The 18,243-nt window shown below is 38.3% G+C and overlaps 1 protein-coding gene across 1 annotated transcript in view; it reads left to right on the top strand.

Moving 5' to 3' along the window:
- Window positions 1-18,243, top strand: part of CCDC146 (coiled-coil domain containing 146) — a 77,591-nt gene that overhangs the window by 37,133 nt on the left and 22,215 nt on the right. The window contains exons 3-8 of the mRNA XM_088134945.1: window positions 8,765-8,847; window positions 11,269-11,478; window positions 13,851-13,908; window positions 15,272-15,448; window positions 15,678-15,751; window positions 17,935-18,162. Coding sequence (XP_087991071.1) covers window positions 8,765-8,847; window positions 11,269-11,478; window positions 13,851-13,908; window positions 15,272-15,448; window positions 15,678-15,751; window positions 17,935-18,162 — 830 coding nt within the window. The remainder of the gene's footprint in view (window positions 1-8,764; window positions 8,848-11,268; window positions 11,479-13,850; window positions 13,909-15,271; window positions 15,449-15,677; window positions 15,752-17,934; window positions 18,163-18,243) is intronic.

The following is an 18,243-nucleotide window of genomic DNA, read 5'->3' as shown; positions in this document are numbered from 1 at the left end:
TCACCCATCCAAGGACTGACCTGCTTAGCTTTCAAGATTGGTTATGATTGACCAGATGCTGCCACCTAGCTAGAGAATTCATTGCTTTGAGAAGAAACAGAAAATGTGCAGCTTTTGATTGGAAATGGAAGTACAACTAATATGATGAGAATTCTGTCTTCCATGTCTAAGAGTAAACAGCTATAACGTATAATTTTTACAGCAGACAAAATTATGGCTGTTGAAAAATACTTCTGTAGATGAAAAAATGGACAGTTTAGAGATGAAAATATGAGAGGATAAATTGAATATTGATCTTACTCACCTGTGTGATGGGTTCCCTCCAGATTTATCCATGAAGTATAGCCACAAAGTAAAAATGGCAATATTTGTTACTACTAATTTAGATGGCTGAGCAGATGGAGAAATGGTTCCATGATGTGCATTTGCCACAATTATGATGTATATAAAGTTGTCCTATAGTTTGCTTTCTCATAAAATAAATTTACTTGGAAGTATATTCAAGTCAAACTGACAGTATTTGTTTTCAACTAGGTCTTGCTCAGTTCTCAAATGCCAGGCATCAGTCAGACATGGGGGTTGCTGCTGGACTTCCAGTTTTTATCGTTCAGTAGTAGTTTCCTTTTTTGAAAAAAAGTGTCCTAAATTGTTTGGAAAGGTTTAATGGGCATGTTATATCAACTGTGCAACAATGCACCTGCTGGAGAGATGTTGTCAATGTATGCTTAAGACTATGATTTCTTGGATTCATATTCTTGAGGGCACAAGAGCCGAAGGTGGGATGATGCCATTAGGACAAGGTAGCGCCATCCTGCTCCTGGAGTAGTAACTACCACTGCTCTCATGGATAGGGTAGGCATGGAGAAGAAGAAGGAGGGAAGCTATCATTTATGGCTGGGATGGGCACTGTTTGGGGGCACAACTTACCTACTGATTCTCTAAAAACCTTCTATATGAAACCAGTGTATAGAGAATCAGGGAGGTGACCTTGAGAGAAATAGACAAGAACTGTTATATAAGCAAAGAGGGCTGAAATATTCCTTAAGTCCTGGGAAACAAGATAGCATCCGGAAGAGGTTCAGACAGGCTTCTCCCCGATTCACTGTGATATAAGAGGGAGGAGAGGTAAACACAACCAGGCTTGCAAGATTCTGTTGTTATAGCCTATGTCAATAAAGTATAGTTCTAGTCTTCCCATGGAATCTGTTTCCTGATCTGGTCTGTCCCAAAGGACTGACTGTCAGGTTCAGCCCAAGAACAACAGCGAGACAGTCCAGAACAATTTAGTCCCTTTATCAGCTTACACCTAATAGGCAGAATCTCGCCAGACTAAATCTACACCACAACAACAGTAACTATAACCATGAGGCCCCAGGGAGGGACCAGTCTCATTCCCTTGGCTTTCCCACACTCCGGCTGGGGACTGAGGAGGTGCTTCCCTTGGAATGTCTCTTCCCCCTCCTGGCGACCTTGAAGCTCCATTCCAGAACCTTCCCCGCTCATGCCTTCCATCACACTGACACAATGTCACAAAAAGAGACACAGCCAAACATTTTTCAGCCCATGTTTTTGCCTTTTTTGAGGTGTCTAAGAATGGGGATGGGAGTGGGAGCCCCCCCCCCGGCAAACCACTCCTATATCCACCATTAAAACCACCTCAAACTCTGAAAAATGTGCTACAATCACATTGTTAAAATCTGAGTATTTTGCTGTTGAATTTCAGCGGTGCAGTCTTGGGGTACTGGGCAGCCTCATCCTCTGCCTGATATAGATCCATGTCTTGCTAGATGAAAATATACCTTTCATGCCTGAAATATGCCTTCAGTGGTGGAAGATTCCTGGTACTGGATAATGAGGTATTACAAACATGGAGAAATGAGTTTGTGATCGGCAGTGGCACAGTGGAATGCCTCCCTCATGGCGCAGAGGAAGTGGAGCCGGGTGGGATCATTAGCCATAACGCATGTTGCCACCACTGACATTTGCAAGTCTTTGATTGCCCAAGAGGGATGCGGTGGAAATTGGCCATCAGCATATAGACACATTTGGAAAGGGACACCTTTTTGAAAGCTAGAAGTTTCTGAACCACGTAGGGAAAATAAAACGCTTAGCGTTCAATGATTGCTCAAATGTAAAATTGCTATCCCTAAGATTAAAAAGTATGTAATAAAAATATATAACACATTCATAAGAGAAGCCTTTGTACCCATGGACTGGAAAGGGGCAATATAATACTGGTTTTTAAAAAAGAATTCTGGAAAACTTGCAGAAAATTACAGACTGTTTATCTTATCATTTGTTCTAGTTATTTTTAAATGATAAAATTCTGCTGAATAAGAGTCAACAGCCTTCTGCAAAGATAAGGCTTTTCTCAATAACCTTACAGAATATCCAGACATTGTTTATTTGAGCTCATAAAATAGTTTTGATGAAGTTTGGCACCAAAGATTCCTGAGCAAATTTAGTAGGTATGGAATAAGAGACGTACTCCTGTGAATTAATCATGTGTTGAAATACAGGAAATGGTCAGTTCTCACAATGAAGTGTGGGGCCCTCCGAGATTTGTATTGGTTCTTTCAAGTTGTTAATTACCTGGAAGTCATGAGGTGCTCATCTTTAGTAAAGACAATAAATTGTTTATGTTAAAGGCATTAACATGACAAAAGATGATACCTAGTCTCTCAGTTATAAAATGGTCAGGAGAACTCACCACTCTTTCTATGGTTGAACAAGAATTTTACCTCCTAGTGTCCCAGCTGGAGGTCTGTTTAAAAATTTGGACTGTATATGGTAATTTATATGTTTAATTTGTGTGCACATGTGTGTGTCTATATTTGTGTGTGTGTGTGTGTGTGTATATATACATACATACACATACATATACATATACACATACATATACACATACACATACACATACACATACATATACATATACAGGGTTGAACCTAGTTAATACTTGGATGAAAGATCAGCAGGAAATATAGAGATGTGTTCTAGACTGGGAAGAATTAAAAAACATCCTGAATGAAGTCAGTGGCAAACCATTTTGGTATTGTCAACAAGAAAACAATATGGACATGCTGATGAAGGCCTCAAGAATCAAGATATCTCAAAGGCAACTTTACTTTTATCCTGTTGTAGGAAATGTTTAGAAAGGCAAAATTGCCTATTAACAATCAGATACTGGAAAAACTATAAATCTCTTTGGGATCAGTTAAGAAGTGGGAATAATCAGCCATGTACTTCCTGTATTTTGTTTGTTTAAGGATCTTTTCCTTCAGGTTCACTAGCTACAATTTTCCACAAGGAAGGGAGGGAGCAGATCTCTAATTAATCTCTAATCTCTGGATTTATTGTTGATTCAGTCAGAAAAGGAAAACATCAAAATTAAATCTTGATTTGAACTATGTGAACTATGGGGATTTATTTTCCTATGATCAGGTATTTCTTGACATGGAAAGGATCCCTATTTTTTGTTTCTGAAATATTTTCAAATATTTAAAAAATTGTTCATTGAACCATCAGAAATATATTAAGAACAGTAGAATGTTGATTGATGCAGCTTCAACGTATCCTTATCCCATTATTTTTCATTCTTACACTTTCATTGGTTAGAGGACGTGTAATGGTACAATTATTGTTGAGTCAGCAAATTTGACATATTTGATGGATTAATTTGTATTTTATACACTGTGTGTTCTAAACTTCTGTTGTGTAATTTGTAATGTTGGCGCTCTTGACAGCCAGGTGCTTAAGAAGAATGAACTCTTGACAGCTAGCAGTTTTCCCCTTGTACCAAAGCTTGCATTTTTTAGCAACTGGCCAATTTACACAAAATATACTGAAACTACACGGAGATCCTAGGAATCGTTTTTTCTACTTTTTCTGCCTGGAACAAGGCTGAAGAGATTCTTCTACTTTAAAAACTGCCATACCTCAGTGTTGACTGAAAAATCACATTCATGCTGTCCTATTGGTCATACAGAGAGAGGACTGATCGGTGTACGGTATATTCTCTCAGCATTCCAAGGTCAACAGGGCAGAAGATGGTTGCCCAATGCATAATGTTTATGAGGATCATAAGGATCATAAAGTTTCTGGACCAGTCTTAAAGCAATCCCAGACCTCTTGGTACCCAGACATCCTTAGTGTTGGAGAACTGAGCTGATATATTTCTCTGTCAACTGCAGTATAATTGAAACAAAAAGTTTTTCTTTTTGTTTGTTTGTTTGTTTGTTGTTTAAGATACTATGGCTCTGTTTTCCTATTGGAAGGATCTCTTGCTCTTCTCCCCCTTGCAGTTCCTGAGCTTCAGGTCCTGTAAGTGGAATGTTAGCTTCAGTGCTTTGGAGGTCTGCCTCAGTAGCCTAGATGAAACAGGAAGTTGTTTCAACTATTTTGAAATTGACAAAAGTGTTGTCAAATTTTCCCTTAGTTTCAGCACTGGAGGAGCAGGTGTGTAAAGTTCTGACCTGCCCTTATTCTCTTGTCCTCTTTTGTTTTCTTTCCCTTTGTGTGGAATGAAAGCGAACGAGGATCAAATTGCAAAAAGATTCATGATGAAAGAATGAATGGATTGCAAAGACTGTGTTTGGACCAAGCTAAAGAGAATGGTTTGCAAGGTTAGAAAAGGAGAAGGAAGGATACTGTTGTGAACTAGATTTGGTTAGATTTCATTTTCTCTTATCTCCTGCGTCTAATTTCTTTGGCTTACTACTCCTTATTCTTTTTCTGCTCTGCATAGCATTGCTTGCCTTAAAAGGGAGTAGAATGACGAATATGTATGTTTGTCTGGAATGTTCTATGTTAGCTTGAAATGAAAAGAAAGTGTCTAGAGGCTAGGTACAGTATATATAGTTAACAACACAATTTACATATTGCTTTGTCTCTTAACTATGGACCAGTGGCTTCAGTCCTTTTATATTCATCAGCAACTAGTCAATGATAAGTGCCTGGGTGCAAAGATCCTATGTGAGCTTTTATCTCATTCCTGAGAATGTGCTATTAGTGCTTAGTGAGGGACTGTTGTGTAATCCCCAGCGGTCTACGGGCAGAAAAGTGGGATGTAAATTGCAAAGATGAATATAATAGTAATGATAAGAATTTCTAATCTCAAAGTTACTTCATAAAATTACTGGTTTGATAATGGTTATATGTGAGTTATCAGTTGCATGTTATTTTTCCTGTTTGTTTTCATTCTTGTTATCCAACTTAATATTTTGCTCAGTGAAATCCAAACACTTGAACAAAGCTCAGATGAGCATGTCTATCAAGAACTGAATCCTCATCAGCAACATGTGTAGTAGGTAGTTCAGGAGAAAAGAACTCTCTGCTTCTATCCTAGGGATAGAGTTGGGCTGTCTGAACACAAAAGCCTCACCCAGAGAAGACTGATAGGATGTGGGGTCATTGGCAGGATAATTGGCAATGCTTTTGAAGACCACATCTGCATTGCAGTTTCTTATGTATCCTCTGGTTCTAGCAAGAAAAACAGCAACTCCCAAGTGCTGAGTATGAGATTTGGGTATTTTTGTATCTGTGATGGAGGAAAAGTCCAATTAATCAAAGAACCAAATTAATAAGAATATCAAGACCCCAGCTGGATCAGGCTAAAGGCCTATCTTGCCAGCATGGAGATTCACTTTATGGCCAACAGAGAATCTGGGAAGCTCACATACCGGACATAAGCACACTTTTACAATAAATATGGAATTACTTCCCAGTTCCCTAAAATTAGTTTTCACTTTATATAACTTCTGTGCAATTCCAATTTCAAAACCTACTTGAGGCAGCACGACCCATCTTTTTCAAAACAGGCTGAAGTCCTGTTTCTATTGCATGTAAATAAAGTTACTGTGGAACTAAACTTATAGAAAGGAATTCTTATTGTGATTTGATGAATCACTTTCAAGACTAGGGGTTATAATGCCACTAGTCAAATAGCAAGCATTCCCAAAATTTGTGCGTATTAGGCTCAAGGACTCTGTCTTGCTGTGTTGACATGTCCCTGGAGAATAGTATTGTGATCTGTTGTTTCAAAGTGTACTGCAAAAGTATAAATTCTTGACCAAAGGCCACATTCTGAACTTCTTACTCAGGCAGGAAATTATTCTCCTTGTAATGTTCCTGTTGCTGTATACACAGTTACTTGTATTTATGCAACAATGAATCCAGTTCTCTACGAAACTCATAATGATGATTATATTACTGGGGAACCCTCATTAATCTCTGTTTAAATTCTGGGCTAAAGGCCGGAGCCAGTTTTAACATTTCTGCGGCTAGTTCAGGCCATTGCATGCTGCTGTTGACTAACACCAGCAAGACTCACCTAGCTGATAGCTTGCCTACTCCTATGCTTATGGGGTTGTCTAGTAATAACTGACCAACATCAGAGCTTCCTCTGGTTTGGCTTGATCATAAGCACAAGGCAAGAGCTCATATCAGGCTTCCCTGCAGCAATCTTGTAATGGGTTACTTCTGTCACCAGGGAGCACGTTTACTTGTGAGGGGCTGTGTCTGTCTGCCTACTTGAACAGAGCTAAGGAACGCTCCACCTTAGCGGTGGATAGTACAAATGGTACCAGAGGTCCACGAATGAGAGCCTTCCTGCAATTTCCAAAAGCTGAAGGCAGGTATGGGGTATTTAATTGGTAGTGTTCCAGTTTGATGTTGGGAAAAAAAACCCTTCAAGACATTGTTGGAGGCATCCTATTTTCACACTTGTTCCAAGGTGCAAAGGTTGCCAAGTGTGGCATATACCTGCAGCATGTAATAATTGAGGCTGCATATGGCACTGAAGATTTGTACCTGGGTGTTTCTTTTATGTCATTGCTTAAAGCAGTTGATCAAGGCATAGACAGTGTAATTCTTTCTCCTTGCATCAGTTCCCCAGTGCAAATTACTTCCCCTTCACCTCAAACTTGCTATTAGCTATGAAGAATAAAATTGATAGGCATGGAAATTGGGACCAAATGTTTCTGACTGAAGCTCGTAGCAGCTCTTGGGGGGTCAGAAAGTATTTTGCATTAGAGAACAATCATGGGCAGTTCTGATTTTTTTGTTCTTTTTTTTTTGCTCCTGTGCCATGGCCGCAATCTGAATTCATGGCCGCCGCTCCCCCACAGCTATATCTCAACAAAATAATACTTAAATATTTCAGAGAACTAGCCATATGTTTCCCATAACCCATAAGACTGGGTACTAATCATATTAAATCTTTCTGGACTTGTCGTGCCAGCTGTGTAAGCTGATTCAGTGGCACATCCCCAAAGGTTTATGGTGAGGCTGCGATTTTTAAATAAAATTCAAAGCCCTCAGGAGCAGCTCCACGTATCAAGAGGGGGGAATGATTGCAGATTTAAGGGGGCTGCTTATGTTTAGCTTTCTATTAGAAGTTTTTGTTAAGTTTTACTTAAATAGAAAAAACTATATTTCTAACCCATGTGCAGATTGGTTCTATATATGTTTACTAATATATAACCTATATAACCAATATATAAGTATAAGAGACCAATATACTCTTGTATAAAGTATTTAGGATTATAGTCTAACACTCTTTAACAGTTTCCTTCTGAGTACTTCACTGGCATAAATTAGAAAATAACAAACTGTATTGGCTGGATTAAACCATAATTTTATAAAACCTGATTACTTGAATAAATTATAGTTGGCTGGATTCACAGAATACATTAAGTCGTTAATCATGGTTTAAAATCATAATGATATAATTAAAAACCACACTGATAAAAACAGCTAACACAATGATAAACCACAGTGAAACTGATAGCTATGGCAAAATCAAGCAAACCACACAATTGTATAGGGCCACTTATGAACACAGCCATTGTTTTATGAACCTTAAACTGTGGTTAGCTTTCTTTGTTTGTTATTTTTTTCCACCCCTTCCCACAAGGCTCCTTCCCCTGTCCACTCTCAGTTAGGTCCAGAGTTCACAGGATCTCACTCCAGAAGAAACTTTCCACTTCCATTCTTGATTCTTCCTCCTTGGAATGGCCAATCTAAGTTCCTTCTCCAGCTTCCTTGTCCAAACCCTACCAGGACCTCAGTGACCAAAACTACTTCTTGGCCACCAGTGGAATCCGGGCCATCTTCAGTCTCAGATTGTCCAATTCTTTGTTGTTTGCTGCCTATCATCTTGCTGTGCATTTCTTGCTGTAACTGCCTGCCTGTGGTTTCTGGTCTAGTATCTGCCTTCTTCAATGACTGTGACCTAATGTGGCCATCTCCTGGTGTCTGTCTTCCCAATGGTGTTAACTGTAGATATGGCTGTCCACAGCAGTAGTCTACAAATATGGTGCACTGAAAAAAGAAAAAGAAAAAGAAAAAGAAAAAGAAAAAAAGAACTACCTTGTTCACTGTCTCCTTCCAAAATACAATGGTTTCAGTCTTGGTGCCACCTTTGATTTCACCAGCATTGTATCAACAATGTGGTGTATCTATTAAAATGTAGCCAGGTATTTATAAAGATTATCTGTCTGTTTATTATTTTGCAAATGTATATTAATGCTAGGATTTGCTTAATTAAAAAAAAATATTGACAATTCTGTGATGTTCCAGAAGTTGTGAAACAGGCATACAACTTATCTGAATATGTGTTGATTGCTTGTCCATTGCCAAATATATGCAACTATAATTTATTTAAATATTGCCTTAAAGTGGGCAGATTTGCTACACAGTGGCTCAGTAATCTCACTAGCATCAAGATATAAGTAATTAATGATTATCTCTTGCAATTTTATAGTTGTTTTATGCTGGAAAAATCCCTGGAACTAGAGTGGCTGAGCTGAAGGCAAAGTATACTCTGTTACACGATACTCTAGTAAGGTAAGCTTCTGGTATTTTCTGTATACATAATGTTTTCAGTAGTTACTTAAAACCTGTTTCAGCCTTAATGTAGTTTGTTGAGTTAGATATACAATATTGCGTAACTTTGTTACTATGCTTTGTAAATTGTGACCTAGGGCTTAGAATGTGAGATGAACCAGATAACTATAGCTTTATAAAAAAAATCCTTAGCTAATCAAATCAAAGTTTACTTCAGTATAGAACAACCTCTATTCCAGTCAGTGACCAATGCAAGGTTACTACAGTGTACAAAGTCAGTAATCTACATCTGTGTTAAATACATGATGATCAATTAAAATATCTTTAAAATATATTGAGAACAAGTATTCTCTTTACCTGATGAAAGAACAATGTTGAGAGGTACAGGATAGTAAATGTAAATAGCTTTTAATGGGAAATAGTTTAAAACAGTTTGATTTGTATGAGTTAATGATTTTATGTATTCTTTATTTCTCTAACTTTGCAAAATACAGTATTTCTTTGCCTTAAAATGGTGAGTCAGAGGATAAAGCTATCTTTCACTGAGACCTGTTTTTTATTGTATTCTTGGCATTAGGGAAAAGCATGCTAATGTACTAAAAGGCAGAAAAGACAGAAAATTAGAGAAAGAGACAATGTTCTCCTGCCTTTGTATAGGGATCAATTACATTTTGGACGCTGTTGATTTAATTATTTATTAAACTTGCTATACTGCCAACTCTCAATAGTTTACAATAAAACCATAAAAGCAAAATTTAAAATCAAATTAGAATCAAGAGTGACAAACCTCCTTTAAAAGGTTTATTTTAAAGGATTTTTAGAAAACCAGAAAGAGGTAAATTATTTCAACAAAGCATTTTAGAGATCTGGAATGACTAAAGAAAAGATTCAGCTGTTAATCACTGCAAGAAAAGCCTGTGGACACTGTAAATTCTCAGAAGGTCTCAGTGAGTGGCAAATCCTATAGAAAAAGGTTCTTTTTAGTAACCTCAACGTCATATATGGCTTTAAAGGTTATAACCAGCAGTTTGTATTCCACCCAGAAACCAACTGACAGCCAGTGTAATGCTTTTAGCATAAGTGTAAAAGTTTCCAGACTATATACAAAGGCAGCCCTACATAGATTATGTTATAGTAGTCAAGCTGGATGTAATCCGCAAATGCTTTTAAGGTCATGTTCTTCAGGAAGAGATGTCCATAGCATGTTAGTGACAGCTGATAAGAAGTGTTCCTGAATGTTGCCTCAGTCTGGCAAATCAGAAAATGATGCAGATCTGGGAACATGCTACATACTGTATCTGCTGTTTCAGATAGAGTGCAACTGTTTTGAAAACAAGGAGATCCCTCTAGAACGGTGACCTCTCAGAGCATCTCTTTCCTTCAATTTTGATTTATTATTCCTCACCCAGTCATTACTGATCATAATCAATGGTTCAAGGGTATCTACCACTACCTGAAGATGTTGAAGAAAATTCAATCTGGATGTAATCTCCTGATGATCTCTCCCAGTGATTTCATGTAGATATCAAAAAACAGAGGTGACAGAACTGAGCCTCAAAGATTCTATGTGATACATCCCAATATGAGGAACAACTATTTCCAAGTGTCACCGTTTCAAAACTACATGAAAGATTGGAATAGAACTGTACTTCTGTCCTCAAATCTCTCAGGCAATCCAAAGGGATGCCATGAATGTGATATAAAAGATCGGTGGGAAGTTGAGAAGAGTCAACAGAGCCGTGTTTCCTTGACAGTTCCCAACCAAACCTCAACTTCAGAGACTGTTCTGAAGCCAGTTTGAAATGAGCCAAAGTAATGCTCTCTCCAGGATGGCTTGCAGCTGAGAAGCCACTACAATAATGGAAGTTAAAGACACATTCCTCCCTCTGTCAGAAAGTAATGTTTAATACTTTAATGGCTAAGTCATCTCTAATAACTTCCTGACTAGAAATTGGGGTCCAGGTTGGACAAGGATCAGGTGATGAAACGTATTGCTCCAAGCAACCTGTCCATAGTCTGGGGTGACACAGATTGAAATTGATCCAACCATACAAGTAGAGTTCTAGTTGCCTCCATAACTGATTCTGCTTCAGTGGTGGTGTCCAGTTGAAGGCAACAGATTTTATCTGCCAAAGGAAAAAACAAAAAAACAAGACATCAGGACAAGCCACTGAAGTTTTTGAAATGAACTCTGAGAATAGGAGGTAAGTAACCACCCCACTCATCAGCTGATACATCTCCACAGACTGTGACATTGTGGATGTGGTATAAATGAAGAAATCCTCCCACTCAAAGATGGTGGCTTATATTACCTGTATATGTAGTTGTACAAGTATATGAAATAATAGTTGTCAGTTACAATACAATAGAGTGTATCTGTTGGATAAATGTGGGTATCCTCTATCACTGGTTTTATTTTAGTTTACAGGAATCAGAAATTCAACTGTTGCAGGATGCCAAACGCTTCACGCTTCAGCTAGAACAGCAGGAGCAGGAACTTGAAAAAGCGGAACAGTTTCCAGAGAGTTCCACTTCAGAGTTGTCCAAACTGAGACAGCAGTACCTGAGATATTTCAATGAATACAATGCGATTCAAGAGAGAGAGTTTGAAATTCAATATAGGCTGAATAGGTAGATGTAATATTTGGCTGATTGTCTATTTTACAAAACTGCATGGGGAGTGGGGTCATTCCAGACTGCCAGTAACCCAGGGAGTTTGAATAGAAGGAATGAAGGAAAAGATAAAAACCTGTTACTCTGAGCGCATCTCCTAAAGGCTTTCAGCTTTTACCCATCTGGTACAAAGTAGGAGATTTTAGAATTCTTGCCTGAACAGGAAATACTGAAGAGGATACTGTCAAATGACGTGAGATTGCTTCATGTCAAACCCAGGAACAATATATTAACAGCGGTTTGATTATCGGTTAATAAATAACTGAAAAGAGATCATGACACATCTGAAAGCATGACAATGAACTTCCAAGGAAGAACACATAAACTGAGCATGAGAACTTCTCTGGTGTTACCCTACAAGGCAACCCTCTGAACCCTTCCAAAAGTTTCACCCAAATTGTAATTCTGAATATGGCGGAGGGAGGTGATGATTAAATACATTAAATCATACTTCTGTTGTATGAATTGTACTTAATTTAATTGTAACTTAGTCTGCAGGACATGAACTCAAACTGAATTTTAGATTTGAACCCACACATTTGTTTATTCTGATCCCACCTACCTTTGAACTGTGGTCCTTTGGCATGTTGCCTAAGTGGCTTGCCAGCATTGGCTTGAAAGAAGTCCACCACAGGATCTGTTCAGGATCTTTTTTTTGGTTAGAGTAATGTTTTGATGAAGAAAGCGTTGACTTCCATCATCTCCTGATGACTTTCTGTTAGGCCCCATTGCTTTTGATCACAGTTGATCTAAAAGCAATGGGACCTTATTGAGGGCCAGGGCTACCTTTGAGTGGCATGTGGGCCCATGCTCTGCAAAGTGTGGGGCTGTGGGACAAAAACTTAATTTAATTTTAGGACTACATGAAATAAAATAACCCTTTAAAATTACATAATACGTTTCATGTAATTTTCTCCTCTCACATGAAAAATTGCAAGTTGGCAGTCACTTTTGCAGGGTCTCAGAGTTTGTCCCCAGACCTTCAGGAGACCGTATATTTGCAATCTTAAGATTATGCACTCTGGTCACAGAAGTTTTAGATGTAGAATGGCCAACTGGCCAATAGGATCAAATTTGGCTTAGCGCAGCTATTTGTTTACACCTCTCTCTTTTCCATCTCAGCAGGGATGGACCATATCTGGGCTTAGAAGCTGAGCAGGGCAAGTGCTGGGTAGGACTTTGATGGGAGACCATAGGGGATACTGGAGTCATAGACTAGGTTGGGAAGAAGAAATATAATCCCAGGTGAAGACTATAGCAAAAGAAAAAGGAATTACCAAAATCCTCCAAAGCCGATCACAGGCTCTTATGTGAGATTGCAATAGCTTTCTGAGTTTTTGAGAGCTCATGAGATTTCAGAAAATAATATTTTTATATTGGCAGAGCCTGTTGGGGACTGAAGGGAGCTGTCATGCATTGCCATTCTGTGCTGTACAATTTGGGAACTCCTGTTCCTATTTCTTAGATTTCCTTTCTGCCTTTTCTCCAAGGAATTCAAGGCAGTGTACATAGGATCGCATTTCATTTTCTCCACCCAACAACAACCCTGTGAGGTAGGTTGGGTGGAGAGAGTGTGAGAGACCCAAAGTCACCCGTGGAATTTCCATGATTAAGGGTGGACTTGAACCTGGATCTCACTACTCCTAATCCAACATCATAATTACTATAACTACATGTACATTATGTGTATATTAAAAATTTAATATTAGTGGCATCATTTTTATAATATGTTCTGTTGAGTGTTGATCATTGCCAGGGGGCAGAAGACAAAGTTCCTATTGATGTGACATCAACTATTTCCATTTTCATCTGTCCATGCTAATATAGTATTGGCAGATACGAATTGTAGAGGGGAGGGTCACAAACACACAAAGTAAATAGTTATAAAAATGTGAATAGGTCAGTCCTATATTGGCTGTGACAAATCATTTCAGAATTAGTATTCTATTGTGGGCTTCATAATTGTTGAAACAGAATTTCCTTCCTTATGTTATACAATACAAGCAGATTGTGGAAATAAGATGCGTGGACTGAAAGATATAATGCATCCTTGTCCCCTGTTTTTGAGGGATGAACAAAGTTGTGCACTTTTCTGTATAGGAATCAATGATAATCTTTATAATACATAGTCAAGGCTATAGTGTATGAAAAAATGAAAAATGATGTTAATAATATTCATTTTATTTCAAAAAGATAAATCCTTTCATATGGAGCCTTTTCTAAGTTGCACATTGTTGTAAATATTAAAGAGTATGTGCTTTCAGTTGATCTGTTTTAAATCACATTATTGATATCATATGCTGATTTTTTGTATTATTTATCCTGCCTAGTTTATTAGAAGACAAGAAATTAATTGAAAAAGAGTATCGCAGAGTGCCCAAAGCTTCTGTAAGTAGAATTCTCACGTTACCTAAGAGGACTAATTTGGAATAATTTGTCTAAAATGCACACATACACACAAATATAAAAAAAAAAAAAAATCGATTACAATAGGCTGAAAACAAAATCTGCAGATTTTGCTGCAAATCATGAAGTACGGTATAAAGTCAATTAAGGTTGTAATCATATATTTTTTTTATCTGAGGATAAGCTAGATATGCACCGAATTGTCCTATCAGTTTACGAAACCTAGGGCAATTCTGCATAACAGCTTAAACTGCTTGTCTCTCTGGCTCTGCCTAAAACCAAGTTTAAAAAATTCATTGTGGATTACATCATTTGGCAATGGGGTTGGGCTGGTGCTCAACCTGGACTACAGCCAGCAGAGGCCCTGATTGGTTTTTCCCCTGATTTTTGCCCTTCCCATTAATGCAACACTCACTGGCTGGCCCTGTGTGGGCAGATCTATCAGTGTCTTGTCTTTTCCTTTTAGGGATTGTTCCCTCTTCATTAATCCCCATTCTTTTTCTTTGCTTTCCCAGATGTTTGCACCCATGGATAACTTTATAGTTCCTTCTCATGTTCTTTCCTTTGACACCAACATAAAACCTTCTTTCCCTCTTTATTATGCTATCACTGCTTTGATGCTACAGTGATTAAAGCAAACTGGATATATTGTTCCTTCTTTCCACCGTGGGGCCACAGAGGTCAGGTTGTAGAAGAGGTCGGGAAAACAGTAGCTTGGAGACATCGTGGTCTTTATGGACCATTGTTGGATCAACTAGAAGAAGCAAAAAAAAAAAAAGGAAGCTACTGACCAGCTGACGGAATGGCCGAGGGATGATGCTAGACTAGACTAGAATGCAGTAGACTAAGCGCTTGGAAGATGGCTCAGGGTGGGAAACAGTCCTTTTGAAGCAGTGCTTCAAAACACAGGTGAGGAATGCTCTTGTGATGGCTGGGTATGGATGGAGGAGAAATAGTAAATAGTCCTGCATGGACTAGCCTTAGCTTCAGGAATAAAAGCCTTTCCAAAATCTTGGAGCCCTGGCTTCCAGGGTAAAAGATTTTGGGATCTTCCAAGCAGATAAGGTCTTGTGTTCCAGATGGATACAGTCAAAGAAAATTCAGTGGTTGCAATTACTGGAATGCTTCTCTCCTGTCATTATTGTTTCTGAGGAGAGACTGCTTGAGAACTGAAAAGCAAATGGCAAGAATTGGTAGCACAAAGAAATTAATTGGGCTGAAAGCTCAGATCAAACGTCTCTCTATAAAACAATTCCTTTGACGTCCTTGACAAGATGAACCTGCAGTCAATACAATAAGTAATCTTTCCATTAACACCATGAGTCACTGAATTTCATTTTTGAAGGATGCTGATAAGAAAATTAAAGCCTTGAGGGAGAGTTGCGAAGAGCTCCGTAAAGAAGCAACACACAGAAGGCAAGAAATCCGAGTCCTGAAAGAAGACCTGTCTTCAAGGCAAAAACGCCTCACTAAGGATCATAAAGAACTTGACGAACTCTTTCGGAAAGAAGACGAAGTAAAGGTAACAGAGGACTACCTATAGATGCCCGTTTAAAGGGCTGTGTTTCGATGTCCACTTTCAAAGCAGTGTAGAAAAAAGCTCAAACACACTGAAAAAAAAAAAGCATTCATTTTCAGGACTTTCTCTGGTCATGACTGTAGCCCAGCCTGAAGTTAATTCATCCTGAAACATTCTTAAATGCTTAGATTCATGCAGGCTAATATTTATATATATATTTTTTTATCACCAGGATGAACTAGTCCGTCTCCAGTCTGTTCCTATTCAGCTCGGAAAGGATATGGAAAAAATAGGCCGCAGAATGCAGTATGTTTTTAGTATTCTATGATGATGATGATGATGATGATGATGATGATGATGATACTTTTATCCCTTTTTTTAACATCTATAACTCAAGGCGGCAAACCTACCTAATACTCCTGCTTCCTATTTTTCCCCACAACAAAACCCCTGTGAGGTGGGTTGGGCTGAGAGAGAGGGACTGGCCCAAAGTCACCCAGCCGGCTTTCATGCCAAGGGCGGGACTCGAACTCACCGTCTCCTGGTTTCTAGGGCAGCTCCTTAATCACTACGCTAAACTGGCTATCAGGCGATGCATACTAATCTCGCTGACACGTATGGCTTTCCTAGCTGTCTAGGGCACAAACCAAACTGGCTGCCCACACCTGAATACATTTTTTGAGTTTGCCAGATGGCAACGACAGGGCAGATCCTAACTGGGTTTCTTTGCTGGTCTCTTTGCCGATGGGATATCCTTGTGCCTCTAGCACAGCGCTGTGGTTGTGGTACTATGGTTTCAAAGAGGGAGGTTCTCTTCATTCTTAGGTTTGTTCTTTTCTAATGATGAAAGTCTTAGTATTGGGCTGTTTATGCTGTAAAACCCCAGAAACAATGAGGCCAGTTCAGATTCTTATTATACACTACAATTCTGTTCTGGTTTTTTTGTGGTAGCAAAGCACGTAGATGCAATTTCTTCCTTTGCTTTCATGGATTTAACATACGATGGTAATGCTCTCCATAAGCTGTATAGGGGTGATGATAGTGATATAGATGGTGTTTTTCTTCAGCTGTTGTAAAAAGTTGATTTGCTTTACCAAGGCTCTTGTTATCATTTATTATCTTAACTGAATTGGAAAGTGCTTCAATTTGTACTTTTAAAAGCTACAGAAGGACTGAGAAATCTTCCCAATTCAAAAGTAAATGGATTAGAATGTATTTTTATTTGTCTGATATTTTGCAATATTTCCCAATTGTCTGGCCCTGTTTGTTTTTTGCTTCCCAGGTTTTTGAATTTAGTTTTCAGGTTTAGTATTCAGATGATCTCTGACACAGTTTATTTATTCCATCTTTTTCTTTTATAATTTTGTATATAGAAAGAAAAAAGATGGAACGAGCAATGGGAATACATGGCATGGTAATAGAAGAGAATGACATAGCTAGAGTTACCTTCTGCCCCTGTGAAATTCATTACTAAACTTGCTAATTTTTCTGGAGAAGCAGGTGAAAAGTTCTTTAGAGTCCTGATGTTCTTTAGCAATTTAAACATATGCCATATCCTACCACAAAAACAAAATCAGCATGAAAATGAATGTGCATATTTAGTTAATAGCAGAAAGCACAATTAAGATCATGCCAAAAATAAGCATTATTTTATTCTCTTGGCAAATCTAAGAGAGGACTTTGCTTCAGAGGACTGATTGGGGGTGATATCATGATACTTTAAGACAAAAAGTAAAAGCCTGTTTTTATCAAAATTCTCCCTAGTAGTTATCGTATTTCATGCTAAAAAATTTGTTACAGGTTTCTGTAGATTAGAAGATGGGTACTTTTATTTCTTTAAAGTATCTCCTTATGTTTACCTCCTTCCTGTCTGTCATTGTTGCTGTTTATTTATTTTGATGAACAAATAATCATTTAAAAATAAAGCATACATTTTGATCAACTTTTATTTTTAAAAGTTCCCACTTTACTCCTAACTGTGTTCGTCCTCATTTGAGTTTCTACTCAGAAGAAAAGCAAACTGAGCAGGCCGCCATGAGTTGGGAAATAAGAGGGATCCTTTAATGGTTTTCTCTTGATAACATATCTGGATGTTGATTGATTGATTGATTATGTGCCATCAAGTTGTGGTTGGCCTTATTGACCACTTACATAGTTTTTCTCCATGATGATCTGTCCCAAATCTGGTCCTTCAGGTCTTCCAACAGTGCACCCCTCACTGCTGTAACTGAGGTCATCCACCTTGCCACTGGTTGTCCTCTTCCTCTCTTTCCTTCCATTCCTGCCCCCCCCCGCACCCCCCCAGCATTTTAGACTTCTCCAGAGAGTTAGGTTTAGGCATTATATGTCTAAAGTAGGATAACTTGAGCCTGGTTATTTGTAGGTGTTAGTGGACTAATAATAATGAAATAATAAAAGCCATAATAATATACCAAAAGCAGACAAAGACATCTATTCTTACTAAAGTCAGCATCTGCCATTGCTTACAGAGATATAGAGAAAAAAAAACACTCGCTTCAGGAACAAGTGCAAGAAGTTGTGGAGACTGTAAAAAAAATGGAGGCTATATGTGAGGAGACCATGGAAGAGAAAGAAGATGCAATCAAAGAGGTAGAAGGGAAGAAAACTTTACTGGAGAGCAAAGAGCGAGAATTCATCACTCTGACGAAGATGCACGAGATGAATAAAGAGAATGAAGGAGCTGCCATTGCAGAAAGGTTAGATTTATATTTGTAGGCCATTATATGTTTATTTCTGTTCCTGAACATTTATTTCTTTCCGTTGTTTGTAAACCCCTT

This window comes from Python bivittatus, unplaced genomic scaffold (genome assembly GCF_059951505.1).
Source record: "Python bivittatus isolate LINGU-HERP-01145 unplaced genomic scaffold, Pbiv_v1 ctg000120_np1212, whole genome shotgun sequence".
Lineage (NCBI taxonomy): Eukaryota > Metazoa > Chordata > Lepidosauria > Squamata > Pythonidae > Python > Python bivittatus.
Note: the sequence above shows the minus strand (reverse complement) of the source record. Positions and strands in the feature narration are given on the sequence as shown.